This window comes from Buteo buteo, chromosome 2 (genome assembly GCF_964188355.1).
Source record: "Buteo buteo chromosome 2, bButBut1.hap1.1, whole genome shotgun sequence".
NCBI classification, from domain to species: Eukaryota; Metazoa; Chordata; class Aves; order Accipitriformes; family Accipitridae; genus Buteo; species Buteo buteo.
Genome location: NC_134172.1, coordinates 28,893,556 through 28,915,430, shown reverse-complemented (window position 1 = coordinate 28,915,430; position 21,875 = coordinate 28,893,556). Strand labels below are relative to the sequence as shown.

Genomic DNA, 21,875 nt, shown 5'->3' with positions numbered 1-21,875 from the left:
TTCATTCAGTCAACACACTTCATTTCCATCGGGTTTTGGGTGGACGGCACCTTACATGACCCAGAGCAATTCCAGGAATGCCCGTCTCCAGTAGCAAATCCCCCAAAGGATTCACCAAACCTGCACGAGGAGGCTCACAGCCTCCCTGCAAAAGGAAGACATCAATTTGACATTTCTTTTCAGTCTCAGACCGCTGTCACTTGGATCCGAGTCTCATTCTGGACCAATGTGGGAAATAACTCCATCACTATCACCAAAGAAAATATGTTGCAAAATCCCCAGAGTAGTTTTTTATTTAAAATGTTACTATCATAAAATTCCAGACTATGAAATTAAGACCTTGGATTCCCATTCAAGTCTTACCCACCCCCCACTTTTTAAAACATATAGATACGTAGTCACAAAACATAAAACATGCTGCAATGATACAAATATATTTTTTGATACAGAAATTACAGTACATTATAAACCATGAAAACAAATTGAGGCACTAGACTGTACATCAGCTCTGTTCTGCACTGGCTGTGAAGCTGATTGACTCGCTTTCAATGAACAAAAGAGTATTTTCTTTGTTTAGTGAACTTAACTTTACAGGTCATATCAAACAATGTGCTTTGTTGTGAGACGTCACCAGGGTTGCTGGTCTTTTCAGAACCACAACGCACCTACACAACATGTATCGCTGCCACAATATGAAAAATAATCATTTTATTGAACGTACAACTCAAAAAAAACCAAACCCCATCGGTTATTATTAAATAAATAATTATTCCGTACAGTGGTTAGTTTATATTACACTGCATTGGCCATTGGAACAAATGAAGTTTAATAAATAATGCACAGGAATGTCTCATTTACGCCTCCGTTCGTAATTCTGTGCTATGCTCCTTTCAGAGGATCCTGCAAAAAACGAAGCAGAATGAAGCACATGGTGCAGCCTTGCGTAAAGCCCAGCAAGCACAAGGAAACGTCAGAGACCTGCAGCCTGCAGGGTCACCACCGGACCCCATCGGCATGTTTGGAACCGAGGTGAGGGCTCCCTGCCCAACCCTGAGCTGCTTTGATTTGGATTTACCCTTCAGACTACACTATCCCCCAGGAGGCTGAAAGTCTGAGCAGTGCTTTCTACCTCTCATCTATCAAGCTGCTTGAAGCACCATTAGCTCAGAGCCACTTTACGTCCTGGTAATCCATCTAGTCGACAGGATCTGAGCACTCAGATCGATCTGTGGGTAGAGGCTTTCTGCATCAACGTGTGCACCTCCCGTCCTGCAGAGTCAGCTCTGTGCCAGGTTTAAACCCTCCCCGTCCCCAGGCCTTGCACACAGCGATACCTTTTACTGAAATCTGCAGCAAGAGCTAAGCAAACCTCAGACTACCCAGTGGACTACCTGCAGCCTAAAATAGTCTTCAGCAACATATTTAGCGTTTAGTAGCAGTAGATCTCTCCTTCTTGCTCTTTAAAAATGAGAGGGAAACCCAGAGAGCCCTTCTTGGTCAGAGCCTGGCCATAGGGTGACACAGCTGGTCACCAGAGTCATCTTTGCTTCCAGCCCGAAGGGAGGATTGCTTTCACGGAGCGTATGCATGCCTGACTATTGCACACAAACACACAGCTGGTTTGGGGTCCTGCAGGGAGCTGGCATTTTGGATCAGTGACAGTTTTCAGTTAGTAAGACTTCAGTTTTCACCAGGCTGAATGCAAAATGAGTTGAGTACGGATTGTTACGGTATTACTGTACATGTGACTGTTTTCTAGCTTCTACCTGGAGCGTTCACCCGGCAGACCGCACAGCTTGGGAGACAGTGTCAGACCCCAGTCTACCAAACCAGGGACTGAGATACCAGCACCCCGGTACACTGCTTTGTCACACCCTGCTTTAAATCAGCGCCCCACGCCCACCCAGCAGCGGGGCCAGGGTCCTGCACACTGCCAGCGGACTCAGGGCTTTCTGCAGAAGAAGAAAACCATGGCACCAAGGCACGGCACCAAGAAAAGGTCCTGCCCAGTTAAATGTTTTTCAGCAGGGAGAAGTAAGGACAGTCCTAGCACATACTCCTGATCTTGCTTCGATTACATAGTCCTTAGGACCTATCTTCTCCTCCAGAGGAGCAGAAGCAGCTTCTTACCACTTTCCTCTCAGGGAATCAGGCAGAAAAGCAGGGAATTCTAGTTTTACCAGTCAGGCAGGTATTACATAGCCTGACAGGGTAAAACTTCATTATTCCCCTTTGTTACAAATACCACATAACAGTATCCTGACTATACCAGCAATTTTGAAATTAGCACCATAAAATCTTTGCCCTTTTTAAACATTTGCTGTATTTTACATTCTCATATTAATGCAAATGTAATCCAAATGGAAAGCAAACCCACTTTATCACGTCCAGGCTATTTACTTTTGTGATAGCAGATATATTTACAGGTATTACGCATTTAATAGCTATTGCCACCACAGATAAAATTGTACAAAATTATTCATGATACATAGCAATTTGCAAAATGATGCAAAGAGCAATATTACTAGTCTGAACAGGGTTTAATTGAAAATAAAAGTTACTGACAACCATAATTGCAGAATATAGATCACAGCGTGTATCCACATAATATAAAGATGTCAGCTAGTAATTTAACTTTTATCATCCATTTAACAAAACAGTGAGAACTATTTCAGAGACATGAAATACATATTAGGGTTTTTATGTTTTTAATTCCTATTCCGGGGAATTAACTGACACTTTATAGTTCACAGTGAGGGATTTCCTCAGTACAGCCCTATAGCACAGGGAAGCTACAGCTCCTGGCAGCCCGCAGTTACCCACAGGGGGTTGTGCATACGAGGGAGGAGGGTTCTGCCCTATATGGATGCTATGGGAAAATAACACAAATTCACAGTATCAGTTCAAAGCTTAAAATGCTTGTTGCTGTGGGGTTTTTTTTAGGTAAAATGAAAACCTGGAAGAGGCTGGGAATGAGTAACAGCTTGACCTGCAGTGGTGTTAATAGCAGATCTCTGCTCTTCCACCTTCTGCTCCAAGTCTGAGGAAAAATAACCTCCAGAGACAATGAGGATATCCCTTTACCTGGGGAGATCTGGATTTAGATCATAAGTTGAAATGAGCTTTACATTTTCAGCCTCTGAATTTTTCTTGATGTGTCAGTAAAATTCAGTTTTTTCTTGTATTAGCACCTCAGGGACCAGCAGAACATGCTGCTGGCAAGGACAGGGCAGTAAGGAAAGTGCCCTGGGGACTTCTACCTGACCTTGCCTGCAACTCGGACCAGCCTGATCATCTCAAGCATTGGAGTAAAGCAGACCCTGAAATATCTTGATTAACACAGAAAATCCTGAACCTTTTTCAGAGAACTCTGGGTCTATACTACATAAAGACTGCTTCTTCCATCCGCTGGCAGAGAACAAAGAGGCAACAGAATGAAGAGGCTGTATATCACCAAGTACCAGATTTAGTCATATACATACCAGAATTTAAAGATCTTTTGCCCATAAGTCCAACAAAGGAGTCTGTTTTATGCCCTGAAAAAATATATTTGGGGGTGTTTTAATACATTTTAAATAGGCAGGCTTTTAAGATAACATGTTCTCGCGAGGAAGGAAGACACAGGCTCCAAAACTGTTCATCTCTCAGACTGGTTGTTCACACCACTCTTAGACAATGGAGACCGAACATTAGTCTGATCAGTCAGACTGAACAGGTTAGACCAAGGCATAGGCCAGTTAGTGGACATCTTCTCATTAATTCAGATAGACTTTCTGTTTTGTGGGGTTTGCCTTAAGTATAATGGAAAAACGATGGCCAATAACTGATCCTTATTCCTCTCCCAGTACAATTCCTATTGATTTGAGCAAATGCACAAGGCGGCAGTGTCTTGCTATAGCCTGCATCTGTGTGATACATCCCTTCTACGTGTTGGTGGTTTTTTTCTGTAACATGGAAGAAAAGTCTTCCTCGCAGGTCAGGCAGAGCCCTTACTAGAAAGGCAGCCAATGGGTCTCCATGTCTGGACATGTCTGAACTAGACAGTCTGGCTCTATTTTGGGAATATTTATGAGTTCAGATATTACCTTCCTGTCCCATTAGTACTCCTCAAGGCAGCAGATGTGTAGAGGATAAATTACACCAAGTTTTGGCCTACAGCATGTATCAGATATAGTGGTAGCTATAGTTTCAGATAAGGAACAAAAAGGAGCCATTCTTCTTTCTCTAAACTGTCTTTTGAGGCAAACTTAGAAATTTCTCTTTGGAAATAATTTTGCTTGGCTAATTCATCTACAAAGCAAGACAAATGATGCTCAGACCTCACAGGTATTAATTCAAGCTGAAGTAGTTTCAGAAAGCTGTAATTTTTTACTTTAGTCAGCAGGTTATTTGGCATGAGCTTTGTATCGGACTCTTTAATTGGTCTTCTAATACATAATCCTAGTGATAAAATCTTGTGGCTAACAGAACACTGGGACAGTTATTGACCTCTGTGGACAGAGGAGGTCTCACAGAATACAAGATCATTTTTACTTATTAAAAGTCTTCTGGCTCCTGTCTAAGCATCTTCAGATAAATTCAGAGAATAAAACTGTCACTGTGGAGAACAAGGTAACACGACACTGCTGATACCATCTCCCGCGTGATGTTACATAGAAGCAAAGCAAGACACGCTTATTAGTGGGGCAACATAGGCTTGTTTATATGGCAGCACAGCATCAACCAGACCCTGCTGTGAGCAGGGGTCTGAGTCCCACCCAGACAATGCTGAGAGCACAGGTACAGTATCTTGCATGAGATGACATGGGCTCTCCCATGGAATTATTCTCGGGGATTTGGGAATTCACTATTCTAATTTTCCACATTTTGCCATCTTAATTGTTCCTCTCAGAGTCTGGCAGTAAGCCTGCCTTGCCTACAAGAAAGGCTTACAGAACCCTCCCCATGGGAAATAAGAGAGAGCTGCAACATCCCCACATTAATGTTGATTGAAATCTCAAAGCTTGTGGCAGCTCAGATGAGGTACAGGCTCACAGCTGCACTGGGGATATTCAATCCTTTAACAGAACATTTCTCCATCACTGGTGCTGCCAGTCCTTAGCTGAACTCAGTCACCTCCTAATTCCCTCAAATACACTATTCCCTATTTGAATATCTTCTAATAATTACTTAAAATATTTGCAGGTTTTTAACTTACTTTTGTGAGAGATCTGGCCATATCCTGATTGGAAGAGGGAAGGAAAGAGAAAAAAAGGAAAAAGAGTTGATGAAAAAGGATTGGCATATACTTATGATGCTACTGCAATGCTTTGAAGAATCAAATACAGAAACTACCCTACGTATATTCCACTTAAGGGAAATTAAGGTGCATTTCTCTTTGAAGAGACTATAGAAAATTGTTTTAGTTAAACCCACACAGTTTAGATCTGTTTAGCTCCGAGATGTTTTGACCAATTCTTGATTCAGTAAACATGTAGAAAACACGGCAATAATTGTATACACAACCGATTTACACACAATTTGGGCATCGTGCAATTCAGTGCACGAGCGTGCACGTATCACACAAGACGCGCAATTCAGTGGCCCGTACGCCGACCTGTGAATTACCGCAATACTCCTTACTGGTATTTACGTGCTGTAATCGCTGTGCACTTGGCACGTTAACATGAAGCCCCCTCTTTTCCAATCGGTGGGTTTAACTGATCTTAAACTCGGGAAAAAAAAGACCCAAACCGAACCAAACCAAAACCAGACCCAAGCAACTGGCATCACAACGTTCGAGACAGGTTTAAGGCATTAAACCCCAGCGACAGCCGCTGTAGAGTTCGCAGCGGTACCGGGAGAAGAGGCATGCAGAGGGGGGGGAGAGGGAGCCGGCCCCCCGCCCCGCTCACCGGCATCCCGCTTGCCCATGAGGCCGAAGAACTGCTGGGGCCGGGGTCTCCGGGCCATCCTCTGCAGGAAGTGCTCCAGGGGCAGCGGCAGCTCCTCCTGCGGGGGGACAGCGGCCGGCGCTCAGCGCGGACCCCCCCGCCGCCCGCCCCCAGCCCCGCGGCCGCGGCGCCGCCGGGGGCAGCGCCCGGCACCCACCGCCCCGCTCCCGCAGCCCCGCGGGCGGAGCGGCGGCCGCCGGGGCTCACCTTCACCTGGTCGCCGTCGGACCAGTCGGACCAGTAGCTGAGGTCGTCGGGGGCGCCCATCTCCTCGGCCAGCGCCCGCGCCGAGGCCAGGAGGAGCACGGCGAAAGCCAGCGGGAGTCTCATCGCCGCCTCGACGTCCTGCTGCGGGGGGGGACGGGGACGGGACGGGACGGGACGGGGGGTGAAGCAGCGGCACCGGCACCCGGAGCCCCGGCGGGGCGAGCGGCCGCGGGCACCCGCGCCCGGGGACGCCCGGGGACGCGCAGGCACGCGCCCCGCGGACACGCTCACACGGACGCGCCGGCGCACACCTGGGTGCGCGCTCCCCGGCACATACAGACATACACGCTCCCGGGTACCCCCCCCCGACTGCTCCACACACCTCTGGGGTACACATGCCCGAGGCATATAGACTCGTATGCGGGGGGGTGTGCGCACCAGCGCACAGCCAGACACACGCATGCAGAGGCACCCCTCCACGCACATACATACAGAGTTACACCTAAACACACCCTCGCACATGGGTATACATCTAGGTATTCACGCCTTCCCACATACACACACCCAGCCAGGTACATCCCCCTCACACACGTACCCAGGTGCATACACATCTACTTATAAACTCACACAAACAGCGACACACCTTAGATGCACACACCTATGTAGAGATACAGCTCTCCACACACACACAGACACACGTGTCTCAAGGAACACACGCATCCCTTCGCACATCCAGATACCCACGTCGGGATAGGCACGAAAACATGCTTGCACACACAGAGACACACACGTGCGGACACACAAGCATGTATAGGCACCCCCCCCAGATGCACACACGTTAGACCCCCCGCACACGCATACAGGCGGACACATAGAAGTACACACGCACACACCGTCACAAACATACAGGCAAGCGCATCCTCACGCATACAGGGAAGGACGGACGGACGGACGGACGGACACGCTCCCGGAGGCACACGCACCGTCTGCACCGGGGAGGGCGGGCGCTGCTCTCCGTGCGCATTGGCCGTCCGCGGGAGCGCTCCCCACTTTATATACCTGGAGACGGGGAGGGCCGAGGCAGCCTCATTTGCCTAAATGCAATTACCCCCGGTTTTATCGTCCCAGCCCCGTGACAGCCCCCGCCCCGGCGAGCAGCCCCCGCCCCCCTCGCCGGCTCCCGCGGCGCCTCCCGGAGGTGCCCGGGGCCGGGGAGCCCGGGGCGGCCGGCCGGCTCCCCGCTCCCTCCGGCTGCGGCTGCGGGCCCCCGGGGCCGCCCCGCCGACGGGTGCGGGGGTGCAGGCGGGGGCTGCGGACGTAAGGGTGCAGACGCCGCTCGTCCCTTCGCCCCCCGCCGTCCCCGCGCCCGCACCGAGGGGAGAGCTGCTTTCTGCGGCCAGCGGGGCGAGCGGCGGGCAAGGACCGGGGGAGCGGCGGGCAGCGCGGAGCGGGGAGCGAGCACCGGCGGGCAGGGCGGCGGGGCCGCCTCCCGTGCCCGGGCCAGCTCCTTCCCCCGCCCAGGTCCACCGTCCCCCGCGTCGGTGCCGAGGCAGCCCCGGCCCGCCGGGGGAGCGTGGCGGGGCCAGAAGCGAGGGGTGCACGGAGCCGAGGGGGGCCTCGGCCGGTGGGGGCGGCGTTCGGGCACCCCGGGGCTGGTGCGTGTGCTTGCGGGGGGCTGCCAGCGCAGGGTGGCGGGCAGGCACGGCTGGGCTGGGGCTCCGACGGGGCGAGCGCCTGCGCTGGAAACGAGCCAGTCTCTCCAGCAGCGCGTCCCTGCCTTCGTCCTTCGCCCGCTGCTGGCGTTCGCCTCGGGTAACTGTCTAGGCTATCTTCCATTTCAGAGCTGTGCCGTCTCACTTCTCCAAGGGCGGCTGTGCACGAGGCTTCTCAGTTAACCTCGGTGGTCCCTCAGCACCTGTGTTGCCACGGCGTGCGGTACCACCGCCTAAACCGGGCGCCCTGCAGAGTTTAGCAGGAGCTAAGAGAGTTTCTTTTGAGAGAGAAGGGAGTGCTCAGGAGCTAGAATCCGCTCCCCAGTACCACCCCTCTGCTTGCTCCAGGATGCCACCATTAAGGTGGCCTTGCTGACGGTGGTAAACCTCCTCTCCAAGGACCGTTCATTGGCATACAGCTGTGGATCCAAGGGGGACCCGGCACCTCGTTTGCTAAATAAAGGCATGATTAATATCAGGCCTCCCCATTAACCAGAAATGCTCCTCAGGACCCAAAGTATTCCCCAAAGCACAGCCAGGCATGACCCTCTTCCCCACTCTTGGGGGCGTCTACACTTTGTCTGTAAGACTCTGCACGTAATTAGGAAAGATTGTGGCCCAGTGATCTGCAGGTCCCTCTGAAGTCAGCACGGGCTGCTTGAGAGGGTGGTTGAGAAAGCGTGTTTTGGAGGAGCCAGCGAGGGACTTCATGCAGCCCAAGCACCTGCTGTGGGCACCTCTGTTGAGACCTCGAGCGTGGGCGCTGTGAATGCTCCTCATTCTGCCTATCAACGAGCTGGCAGAAATGACATTGTTTAGCAACTCTGGGAACCCAAACCATCAGATTTTCGTGCTGCAGCTTTGCAGCATTCCCTTTGATGTATGAGCTTGGAAGACCCTTGAAGGAAAATTGTTTTCTTGTGTTTTTTCATTACGCTGTGTCTGTTTACCACAAAAACAACAGAACAAAAGGTCAGATATATTAAACCAGGCATGCCAATCCTACGAGTGTTGATGAAGTTCATGTTTTACAGAAATCCTGAGAACTCCCAGCTTCCTGTGAAGTCAATCTCTATCATTCAGGAGTCCGTGATGGGTATGATAAATCTGAACTGAAAAGTCCTATCTGTTGTGTAATTCAGCGTTTTACCAAAATGGATGCAATCATAGCTTGACCTATGAAATTACAGGGATTTTCTTTTTTGAGAGAGCAAGAGATGGAAAATTAAAAAGCAGTCCTTTCTATTCTTTAGAAATTTTAATGAATTCAAGTACTTTATCTCAGACTTATCTAATAGTTTGGGTGGGAGTGAAAAAATGACTAATAGGTCAAGCTCACTTTTCTCTTTCTCAGTTTCTAAAATAAATTGACTGCTTAATCTTTCTTTGACCTGCAATACTCAGATATTACACTATGAACTTTTCAGGAAGTGAGCAGATTTCATGGCTAATGAGCAAAGCCAATCCCTAGGAAGACTTTCTGAGTTCATTTTTTCATGTGGAGAGGAGGTAGAAGGCTCAAATAAGGGATTAAGAGCTACATCTTGACCTGGAAGTAGCTGAAGCTGCTTGCCTTTGTGCTGCCCAGTCCCTGCCCTAGGGATGCGTTAGAGCATGGTAAAATGTCCTTTGTGCGCAAACAAAAAAGCCTCTTTTGCCAAAAACTGCCTCTGCCTCAGACATAAGATATTAGTGGCTTTATATCTATGAGTTACCTTGTGAATAAGCATGTGAGAGACCATGCAGGTACAAGGTGTCTGTGTTGAATATCCCTGCTCTATCCATGCTCAGGGTGCAGATCCCACCCTCCTGTTACAGTTAGACTATGTGATTTTTAACAACTAGCATGAATATTTTTGTTCATGAATCAAGAGATCATTAGACCCAATGTAACCCAAATAGGGGTTGACATTTCCTGTGGAAGTGACAGGGAAAGGCAGTTTTGGAGTTCTTATCCAGACATTTCCCTAATTGAGCTTAGGAACTGGATTAAAGGCACTTGTTCTGGCTTGAATCTCAATACTAATAGAAAACTATTTGGGAAGCAATTGCTTATGAAACATACCTCAGAGAACTGCTTTTTTGATGGCTTTAATATGATACATCCTCTGTGATGATCCTTGTGAAATGTTTATTTGAATTTTATGATGATGTTTTGGTTTCCAGTAAAAAGTCCAATAGTTTAATGGTAAGACACATTGGCTGCTACACTGTTATCAAGTGATTCTTATACCATCAACAAACAGCTAATGTGTTATGGGAAAATAGCTGATTATATGTGACACTGTAAGATTTTGTGCAGAATGCAAATCTGAATTCTTCCAGTACACACAATTTCAGAGCACTTAACATGAACTGAATGCATCTGGCATTGTTCTTCAGTGGCCTTATGCTATACAATTATATGCTATATACTTAAACCTAAAGCCTAATTGTCATATATATTGAGATCTCTTTTCATCCCTTTACCAGGGATCTACAAATAACGGAGACAACCCGAAAACAGTTATTTTATATAACTTCAAAAAATTAGGGATGAGGTGCTGTCTACCTAAGCACAATGATCCTGTCTGTAAATATATCAGACTTCAGCTCCGATTTCTATCATGACAAGAACACTGGAAATGTTCTTATCCAAAGATACAACTCTATAAACATTGGAAAGAGAGACCATGATTGATGACCTCTTAAATTTTTCATAGGTATGTGTCTCCAGGGGAAATAGAATGATTTTGATCACAGATGAGGGGCCTTTGTAACACAGGGATTGATTTTGACACCGTAAGATTATTTATTGGCAAAGCATCCGAGAGGCATCAGAAAAATTAGCAGAACTCACAATGACATCCTGATTTTCTAATTAAGTGTGGCCAGGTTAGTGAATTACTCTTTCACCTGTATTTTAAATATTACATTACAAGTTTGTCACCTTTAATTTTTCCTTTAATGAAGGTTTACATTTTCAGAGCATATGCTTGTACATATTAATGCGTATGAAGCATACGTGATAATTATGCATCTCTCTCTCTCTCTCCCCCACCCCTATCCACAAAGAGTGAGAGATTATTATTCTGCTTGTGAAATCAGATGTTATAGGTTCAACTATGTTGTGCTCACAGGCAGGCAAGAAGGGGAGCAGTGAGATGTCACAGGAATGCCCTTTCCTGGGTAGGTACAGGCAGAAGCAAGGCAGATCTTGCACTTAATCATTTGGTAAGCGCTGCAAATGCAATGTTGGTCTTTGGTTCTTATTTTGAAAAGTTTATGGGTTTCCCCACTCTTCTGATCCCTGTCATTTTTTACACTCCTGTCTCTGTTCTCCATCCTGCCAAGCCACTAGTAGCACTTACATCTTACTTAGAGTGAGCTTCTTTAACCCTGATCTGAGGCATAGTTTTGTCCACACTAATTTAGGGATACCGGTGGGATGCAGGATGAACTGAAATGAAAATAAATCTCAGGGTATTAAGATACTGAATGTAAACATGTAATGTAAACATTGCAGACAAGGCTATCCTCCCAACCTAGTAGCTCTAGGACAGTCCACTGCAAGAGGAGTAAATGCAGTCCTGTCAAGCTTCCTGAGCTACTTGAGAGAGCATGTCCTTGGAGGAGAAACAGCATTTATTCTCAACCATTTGCAGGTCTCAGAGAGAGAGAAGCAAAGCTGTGCAAAGCCATCTCTACATCTGCAGGAGCTGGTGAGGAGAAAGGCCTCAGTGGCATTTCTAGAGCTGTATTCATTCAAAACAAAAGTGAGAAGATCTGGGCTTGCAGCTACTTGGAGATGCCTTACCATAACTCTCCAAACAGTTTTCACAAGAAACATGGAAGATGCAATGTTTGCTCATTGTTGCTCAAAAAAAACCCAAGAGAGAATGACATTCTAACAACACATTTCAATAGCAAATACAGAATGGTATTCACCTCACAGAGACAGTGTCTGTCTCTTTTAACCATGAACCCAGTTTTTTCCACATTTGCCATCGCCAACAGAATGGCCGGGGCAACCATGAAATGTGGCACAAAATATTTCCAGAAGGTGAGGCAGATTGTGAGCATCACTGGTCTGAGCTTGACCAGAAAAAACTGCAATGTGAACACTCCTCCCAGTGCAAAGGACTCCGAGCCGCCAAGGAGCAGACGCTTCACATTAACTAAGTTCATCACTCTGAGAAGAAAACTGCTGACATCGTCTTGTTCTGATTGTCTCCTGAATACTTATTAGATTACAAATGCATTTATAAATCAGTTGATTTGATTCAAACTGAACCTTCTGAGTCTAGAGCTCACTCTCTAGGGCTTTTTGCTTCAGTTGTTCAAGCTTGTTTGAAAACTACCTCACAGTGACCTGTGAGGGTAAAGGGAGGGTTTAAACTTACTTCATCAACAGGTGAAAGCAAAAAGCTGACTTTTAATCTAACCTTAGCACACCTTCTGTAAAGCTTTTCTGTAGGAAGGACAATCTTTTCTCAGAGACCCCTCAGAGACTGGCCTTGGTCTCATTAAATTTTGCAGATGGATCACCAAAGCCAGGCCCTTGGCCTGTTTTCAACACCCGAGTATCTTCTATGTGATCCTGCCACCGGAACCTATCCTCATGGCATTGAGCGCCGGCTGGCTCCTGTCACAGACAACGGTGGCGGAGGAGGATGGCCACACCGGAGTGGTTGCCCAGGAGGAGGACCAGCCCTGGTCCCACCCCATGGGACCCAACAGCACTTCTGGGTTACCCGGGAAAGTGACGGACACATGACTGTTCCACTCACTCTTCTTTCTCCTTTTTTTATCCCTGTGACGTGCAACAGCAGCCCTCAGTTCCTGGGCATGTGGCTGGGTAGCCTTGCCTCCCGCTCCTACTTCCAGGCCTTCTCCTGCAGGGACCATGAGGCTTATTTTGCACTGGGTCCTTCTGCTGATCCTCCACAGCTTCCCGGTGTTCATCACAACAGCAGAAAGGGATTAATGCTGCTCATGGCTGCTACGATCTGCGCTTAATTGAAACAGTTTCTTGGGATCAAACACTGATGCATCATCCTCTTTTTTACTCTGCTTTAGAAACTAGATAATTTATATAGCTATATCTTCATTGAATATTAATATTTTTCTCAGTAACACAGCACATTTGAAAAATAGATTCAGAAATCAGCAGGATAAAAGGGTATAGTTTCAGCAAAATTTAAATGAATTCTAATATTACTGCAACTACCAGTTTTTTAGTAGTTATGTTAAATAGCTTTTACAAATCCATAACAACGCTATCTTCTTTATTATTTGCACTTGCTGCACCTCAGTGTATCTCTTTCCTTCCTCACGTATCTTCAACAGAAGTTCACAACATCTCCAGAAGTCTTTGAAGTCCTCAAAAATTTTGCTTATGACTTTTCTGTTTTTTGTTTACTCCACACTTTTTAGGAGACTTCATTCTAAATCCTTAATCCATATATGAAAACTTGTGCAACAACTTGTTAAAACAAGCTGGCATTTTGGGAACAAACACCCATGAATTTAGTCTTGGATGTAGCATTGTGTGTGATGAAATAAAAGTGAAGCAAAGAAAAAGAAATTGCCTGAGGACGAAATCAGTGGGAGATCTAAGGAGTTCAGATGCTCAAATAAAGCAGAAAAAAAGTACAGAAGGGGAGAAAATAGCAAGGACAGTCTTTTGTGCTGCTTTGATAATCACTTGAAGTAAAATACCTTTCTATGGCTTGGCTGCCTTCTCTTTCAGTTTTGAATCTTATAATATATGCATTTTTTTAAAACTCGCAAGTTCTAAACTCATGTCTGTGACAAGTTCATTTTTAAGTAGGTCACTCCCTGCCAAATCGTTCAGCTGGAAAGATTAAAAAAAGTGTGAAACGAATTTATGGGGATCATTTATTACACAGAAGTTTTACAAAAGTAGCTGCCTAACCAAAGAAGGGCTATTTGTGCTCAAATTCAAACATGTGTCCTAAGGAGGAAGGTGACAGAGTTGCTAGTGGATGCTATGGAAACCTCAGACTTTTTCATCAGATTGCATGTGAGGCTATTTTATATGTTTGGTTTCGTTGTCTCGCTGTCATCTTTTCCCACTCACTCCATGCTGACTTCTGAGCAATTTTAAAACCTTGCCACGTCTGACGCAAACGCTTTAACAAGCTGTGAGCCCTGTCTTCATCAGCAGAAAGAGAGGGGACACCTTCTCACAGCAAGTCTTGGGGGGCCACCTCCATGCCCAAGGAAATCAAAGAAGCCTTCTCTCTCTCCCCCCTCAGCCCACACTGCTTGATGCAAAGTCCCTGATATGGTGGGATTTATATTTAGATTATTTGCATCTGTTTCTTCTAGAATTCCTTTTGATGTGCATGATGAAAGACTCGAGAGTGTTTGCGAAGGGCTGGAGGACAGAGCAGGAGCATCACACAGCCCTGGCTTGGGCTAAGGAGGAGGGACTCCCTGTTGAGTGTTGGCTGCTGTGCCCTGCGGTGCCCTGGAAGTCAGAGCTCTGTAAGAGCCCTCCTCCTCATCCTCCCTTCCCATACATTCACATCTCACCCGCTATAGTGACTTTGCTCCTGGATTCTCCCTCTCGTCAATGGAGACCAATGAACAAGGGTAAATGAGATGTTAACCTGGAAGCACCCGTGCCTTTGGGAGAGTCCTCACTTCTGCTGGACTTGTGTTCATCTGAAAAGAGATTACTGGACCGGCCTGAGACACTTGCCAATTGCAGCCCAATTAGCAATTCAGGCAGTCCTAGAGCGGAAATTAATTCTTTATAAGTTTGAGGTATAAAATAAGAAGTACTCAAATTAAGAAGGTGGCAAAACTGAGTCTTTTAGGTATACCTATGAGAAAACATCACTGGGTCATCACTTGGCTAGAAACGAAAGCTTTCGTCACTTCAAGGCTTCACGCAACAGAGGACTGTCATTCCCAAGACCTGCTTCTGCTCACAGGCCAGCTGCGCTCTCAAAGGGGCGTGCAGCCATGAGCAGGCATCTCCCTTTCTCCTGAATTCCTCCCCTTCCCCTGCTCACTTGCAGCAGGAAGAGGTGCGTCTCATCTAGATTCATAGCATTCTCCAGTTAAGGCAAAATTGCCATATTTTAGCTAATCAAGAGATGCATGAGGACTTATCTCATATTGACCATTAAGGCCTGTGCTCTGCCTCAGTGCTGATGCCCTCACAGATGCATTGTAGTATGTGTATGCAAATATTTTTGGTGGTTTGTATTGATTACGAAAGAGCACCCTGAACGGTTTCCCGGACAGCTGATTTTCCCAGGACATCTAGAATCATGAATTCAGACAGAAATGATGAGCAAATTTGCAGCTGTACTAACTCCCCCATAACCTGCCAACTTGCAAGCCCGCTTGGCTCTCTGCACCCACAGCTGCACACATAGCTGAGTGCATTGGCTGTGCTGTACAGAAGCAACACTGCTTGTCTGCAGCCAGGAATGTGAGGAAGGAACAGCTATTTAGTGAAACACAGTTCAGGTGACGTGTTGTTTGCCTCCAAATGTTGGAACCATATGGCATGCACTGCATGTATTCCAAATTATGGAAGAGAGGTCTTCCTGTATTTTCATATGAAATTACTGAATTTTTTTTCTATTTTTTAAGAGGATTTGGGTACATCATAGAAAATGAAGGACTGCAATGTTTAAGTTTTAGCTGCTTATTAGAGCACCTAAGGGAATGAAATTCAGTTTCGTACTTCCCCTGACCAACACCAGGAAGACTTAGATGCTTGAAAATGGAGTTCATACATCCAGTGCACAAACAGTGAGACCACCTGGGGTTAGTCAGTAGAAAGTGTGGAGCTCTCCTATCCTGCCCATCTTCAAGTTAAGTGTCTCATCAGCTGTTTGCTCTTCCTTGAAAGTAAAGATTCACAAACACTCTGCCAAAGGGCTGAGGGGAATTGCTGTGGTGTTTTAAAATTACAGGAATGACACCACTCATTTTAACTAATATGAGAAGTAGATTACATGTGGATCTGCCATAATTGGTGTGCATTCACTGGGCAATGCATAAAAGGCAATGCATACTGCTGAGTAATTTATTCTTAGGTTTAGAAAAGAAGGATGAAGGCACCAATCTTCAGGTAAAGCTTTGGTTAATGAAACTAGACTGAAAGGTGATGTTGTTCTTAGCAGTGCTGGCAAGCTTCAGAAATACGTCAGTACTTCCATTGCAGCATTTCTAATCCATATTTAAATAAAATTCTTCATTAATAATATTAGGATAATGTAAGATTTATGCCGGACTAAATATGTCTACTGTAAGGAAGTATGTTGAATAAACATGCTCCAGATGAAAGCTAGAGTGGTGGACAGTTTCCTCCCCATCTTAGAATGAAGATAGTTTGTGCTCATAAAATGTTCATATCCTTCCACATGACTGTGCTGATATATAATTCATGAAAATACCAGTTATGATATTTCTGTGTTTGAGTAGCTTACCCCAGGTTTTGTGCAGCAAATTAAGAGAAACATGCTAAATATATTTAGGCACATCAAAGATAAAAATATTACTCATAGATCTGAGGTCTATAACCTCAGGACACATTATGTATTCTGTTTTTCATATGTTCTCAAGTATTTCATTAAACATTAGTAGTTTTCTCCACTTTTTATACTTTTCCCTTGATATTTAGCTTAAGAAAGATGGAATGTGACAGATTTGCTTTCTGTACTGTATGTTTTATACTAACTTTTGAAAGCAAAGGTTTTTCTCTGGCAGACTGTGATTTGATTACAATTCTTTTATTAACATACAGCCAAGTTCTACACACACAGTCAACATGAAAAACATGTACAACATGGAAAACAACCATCAGATGAACACAAGCCTTTTCTCTTAAAAATGTCAGTAAACATATTAGCTAAGGGCTAGACTAATTTTGCCACCGCTATCATTATTACTTCTACTTTAAAGGCATTTTATCTCCTCTATATCTTTTTTAGAGAATAAATTATTTTGGTGTGACTTTTCACAGACGTAAAGCAGTGATTAGGAGAGCATCCCCAGTCCAGACCATGCATAAGCACCACTTTAATCCCTTTGATGTCAAAACATGCATAAAATTATCTGGTGCTTTCTCTTAAACAGAGATGAGTATGTAATTTTTTGCTGTAGCTGTGCATGGAGAACAGAGGCTGTGATACCGCAAGCAATTCTGAGTCTTCTGTGCTCCAAGGATTTTCGCCAAATGCCATACGCTCCATGTGCTCCCAAGACCTGTGGAAAAAGATGTGACATCTGTGCCTGAGGAGCAGGAGGTGGCAACAAATTGAAGCATGAAGACTCTCATGAAGCAGCCACATGCATCCCTGTATGCAGCCAATACCTTGTGTGTCCTAGAAGAAGACTCTGAAAGAAGTTTGTTGGCTTATGAGGGAGAAAGGTGCTGGTAAGGGGTCACCAAAATCTCAAAAACCATCTATGGATGAAACCACTTCTTCAAGTTACCCTCAGTCACATGGCCAGGCCTGAGGACCAGTACTTGCACTAGATTGGTCTCATAGTGGGAGAGGGGATCCCACCCTGCGAGAATATGAAAGGCATTGGAGAAGAGGAGAAAACAAGTAAAGCAAGACAGGTTAAAAGCTAAAGGCAGAACTGCAGCTCGGGTTTGCATGCAGGAGGTGATACTTGCTTGGAGGAAACAGGAGAGTTTGGGATTTGGAGAAAAGTTTTGAGCGGGGCTTCAACTTAGACTAATTCCACGATCAGAAACTACAGTGTTTCAGTCAGCCTGTTGGGTGGAATCTTTGCTGTAGAATATGATCCCCTTCCATGTAATGATACACAAATAACTGCTTGAGAAGCACAAGAGCGTGTACTCTCAGTCTACCCATGGCGAAGAAGTGCAGAGCACGGTTGCTGTCCTTGGTCTAACTTTGAAGTTATCCTAGCATTGAGAAGGGCTGGACTGGATGACATCCAGAGGTACCTCCTACCTAAGTTCTTCTCAGGTGGAGAGGGATGCACTTGGCGATGAGGGGCATGATCAGTGACACAGGCAGAGTGGTTTGGGAAACATATCTCTAACTCCCTCTTTTCTTGCTACTCACCTGCAACTGTTGTCCCACGTGTCCCAGTCAGCATGGTGACTGTGGGGTGAAGAATGTGCTGTGTTCAACCTGGATGCCTTCCTGTCACCAGTGGCATGGTCTGACGGAAGGACCTGTTTGTTGCAAGGTCAGGGCAGAACTGGTGCTGTGGTTGCTGAGGTGGTAAAGATCTGCTGCTTGATTTTGGCTTAACACTTTAGCACATCAGCAGAGAATCAGTGTTTTTAATATTTCCAGAAACAAGAAACTCCTCTTAAATTAAGCTATTTTTGTTTGGGACAAACAGAAGGATGATGTATGAATGGTGGACCTGAAAAGAGCTCAAAAAAGATAGTGCTGTGCTTCCTAAGCAGAGGGAGAAGGGGGGGGCGGGAGGGGCAGTGAGTATTTTTGCACTTTGGGTTCGTGACTTAGGCCATGTAAATGTGCCACTAGTGATCAGGGCTGCTGTGGTATATTTACTAAAGAGAAAAGAACTATTGCTTGTCCAAGGCTGCTAGTACAATCAAGAGAGAGGAACAGTTATGGTGACTATTTTTTTCTACTCACAGGGGGAAAACAGATGATTTGGATAGTTCATCACTGTCTAGTACATAGTAATTCCATTCAAGCAGTAGATGGTCTGACTATAACATAATATAGCAGAAGAGTAATATAAAAATAACAGATACATGATTTTTTTTTTTCTTCCTTTCCAAAAAGAAGCTATTATATTTATAATTGCATAGAGCAATAGTATTTTTCTGGTTTCTTCAAGATCCATTATACAATTTTCCTGCTCTGTTCTTATCCTCTTCTGAGTAGCTATATTTCGCAGCTGAGCATTTAGAATTATTTTTGCTTAGGGGACGTTCCAGGGTGGGATTTGTCCTATGACAGTAGGGATGAGCTGCCTTCTGCAGGAGCCCAGAGTTTGTGTCTTAAGTCAACTTCTGATGCACACTGTGACATGCCACAGGACTGCCACCAGTTACCCACAATGGGCACCTATTTGCATCAGTTTGTGATTCCTCTCCCACATCCTGGAGGCAAACACCTAAGTTTTGCTGTGAGTCAGAGTTGGTATGTGGCTAAGTTATGTACCTGCACTCAGGAATCTGTCTACATCCCAAGCCCAATAATATAGACATTGGCTTCGTGAAGGTATTTTACCATAATTAAATATTATATGGATACAGTTACACAGCTTTAATCCTATCCTGAGGGTATTTTAGGCATCCTATAGGGATCTTAATCAAGATCATGTTACCTATGGCATTCAAACACTGGAGAGTGACTGCATCTTTGGTTTTCAAAATAAGAGAATTACAAATTCCCATTTTCAGTGAATGTTCCAATGCCTAGCCCATTTGCCCTTTGGGCTGTAAAATAGGATTTTCAGATTTCTGGAAGGAGAAGCAAGGTCAGAATTCTATTTAAATCAGAGTAAACAGGAATGGTGAGGATTTGATCCTGTTAGTTCTAAACCCTTTATCCATCGTATATTGCATTTGGTTTTGGTAGAAAGGAGTGCTTTACGGTACATTCATATTTTACATCCCTCTGTCAGAAACACTGTTTTTGATCTAAGAAGAGTGTGTCTTGTAAAATAACCTTGCCTGTGACACTCTCACTAGAGAGGTTTTTATATACTGCTCTTAAAGTGCTGACATGGAGCATCTTCCTGATCATTCATACAAGCAGGATCTGGTGGATATTCTCACTGGAAAGGTTTTATTTCAATAGAGTAGGTAAAAAATGCAGGAAAAAAAAAAAAGAAAACTCTTGAAATCTTAAGCAGCTTGCTATGTTAGATAAACTGCACATTGCTTTATGTGCTGTGGTAGGATATTATAAAACAATACAATTGAAGCACAAGATATGTTCAAGGGATTTTTCCACTTAAACAATCTGTCTTGGTGAAGAAAGTTAACTGATCTTCAAAGTTGCATTTGCTATTCTTAAAACATGTTGCAGTTTCTTCCTCTCAGTGATGAGCCGTGCACAGTGTCTAAGTTGTCAATGTCATCAGCGTGTCTCAACTAACTGCAATCACTGTTCAACATTTTAGATCAAAGAGGGAAAAAGATCACTCTCAAATAAATCTTTCAAGACCATATATTGCAGCCAAGATTGGGAGCTGCTCAACAGAAATGATGCCATGAGACAAGAAAAATGGACAGCTTCCTTACTCGTCCAAAAGCACCAGAGCTGCTTTGCCGGAGCAGCTTTGCTGTGTCTGAAATAATAGGAAGGATATGGGAACTCATTGCAAATGCATTGAGAGTATCTGCATAATAAAGAAGATGCACAAAGGCATTAAGAAAGCAATTTTGGATTGAAGCCATTGAATCATATTTGGAAATGGAAATGCAGAGTGGTGTTATACTGTTGTGATAATCTACAACGTGCCAAATGTGCCAGTATGTAGCATAAGGTTTCTTTATCGAGGGTAGACCCAGTTTCGCTTAAAGAGGATTTAAATTTGGGGTCAGGCAGGTCTTTTCTCGCCTTTCCTCCACCTCTACCACTACCAAATAATCAGTCTTTTGCTTTGATTAAAGTATTCCCCCCATATTAACATTTTATCTGTAGAATTGCATTCTCTTTGCCAGTTTTGGATCAGCATTGATATATCAAAGTAAAATAATATGCAGGATAATTAATTTATTAACTAACTCATTCTCTAATTAATTCAGGATTTCTCAGCTTTTGAATCACTAAAACAATAGAAAAAAGAAGATAAATGCTTTCTTATTAAATTGGTTAAAAGACTTACTTTTCATATGTAAAATAAAAAAGCTTTTATGTTAGCAGCTCTGTTATCTTGTCAATGAATGAAGGATTTATATGCCTAATATTCCTTTCTGCTCATAAAAGAATAGATCATATGAAAAATGTGATTTGGAATGAGTAATAATTTATTAGTTCAAGGTAGACTTTAGTTCAGCTTCCTAGGAAATAAGGCTTATATCATCATGATGTCCGTGTGTTTCCTTGTCAGTCCTTCAGCCCACTATGAACGATTTTCAACATGATAGTCACAATTCCAACCAAATCTGGTAGAAGTATTGACCTCTAAAAGATGTTCCTCAAGTGTCAAGAAAACAGAATGCCTCTCGTAACAACAGGGCTGAAACTACTGCTTGCTGTTGGAGATAAGGCCATAAGACATGGCTACAGAAAACTAAAATAGGGTAGAGCCTAAAGAAACCAAATCTGTGTATTTGCCTGCTCACAGAACAGCTTGTCTACTTGAAGCCACCCATATTTTGTCTTTGGACCCCAGACTCCCTCTTATTTGTATGTGCAATAGAAACATATACAGAGCCTTTGCCATCTGGTTTGAAGCCATGGAGCTGATAATGACATGTGGTGCTTGGGGAACCCCAGGTGGGTGGCAGGCAGAGGATACGGTAGTATTTCAGGCTAACCGAAGGGGAGATGGTAACAGTCTTCCATAGAGAGTTGGCTACGGACTGGTTTTTCACCACCTTTCCCAGTACAAGAAGCAGGAGGCATTATGGGGCAGCCAGCAGGAGGAAGGTTCCCAAGGAGGTATATAGTATAGGGGAGGGCTGTGGAGCTCCTTCCCTGGGATGCTAAAAACATTTCTTGGATTCATTAACAACCAGCCATGCTCCACACCCAAAGTGAAGAAAAAAGAGCCATTGAGAGCTTCCTGGCTCAGGAAGTTGTTGAGATTTAAGTTTAGGGGGAGAGGAGGTATTCAGGAGTGTTGCTACCAGTTCTCTCCATTTGTGTGCTCTTTGCTATCTGCTTTTATCTGTTGGGGATTGGGTTTTATTTTCCACAAAATGCCTTCCACTTATGTTATTTAGATTTGTTCTCCATTAGTTACACTATCATATATTTATTGACAATTTTACTGCTTTCAAGAGACAAACCTCTTTGGACTAATTTATTCACACACAAAATAATGATTTTACGTAAGACATCTGAGGGGTCTAGGT

The 21,875-nt window shown here is 44.6% G+C and overlaps 1 protein-coding gene across 3 annotated transcripts; it reads right to left on the bottom strand.

The window, feature by feature from the left end:
• Nucleotides 1-281: 281 nt before the first annotated feature.
• Nucleotides 282-7,151, bottom strand: TAC1 (tachykinin precursor 1). 3 transcript variants are annotated; one of them, XM_075022476.1, is made up of 6 exons: nt 7,124-7,151; nt 6,141-6,278; nt 5,895-5,991; nt 5,198-5,221; nt 3,483-3,536; nt 282-900 (listed from the first exon to the last, which is right to left on the bottom strand). In XM_075022476.1, the coding sequence occupies exons 2-6, from the start codon at nt 6,261-6,263 to the stop codon at nt 851-853; spliced, it is 348 nt and encodes a 115-aa protein (XP_074878577.1). In that variant the 5' UTR covers nt 6,264-6,278; nt 7,124-7,151; the 3' UTR covers nt 282-850. The 3 variants fall into 3 exon arrangements, with proteins under 3 accessions (XP_074878577.1, XP_074878578.1, XP_074878579.1); XM_075022477.1 differs by having other exon boundaries at nt 6,141-6,281; nt 7,124-7,146; XM_075022478.1 differs by lacking the exon at nt 3,483-3,536.
• Nucleotides 7,152-21,875: the final 14,724 nt, after the last annotated feature.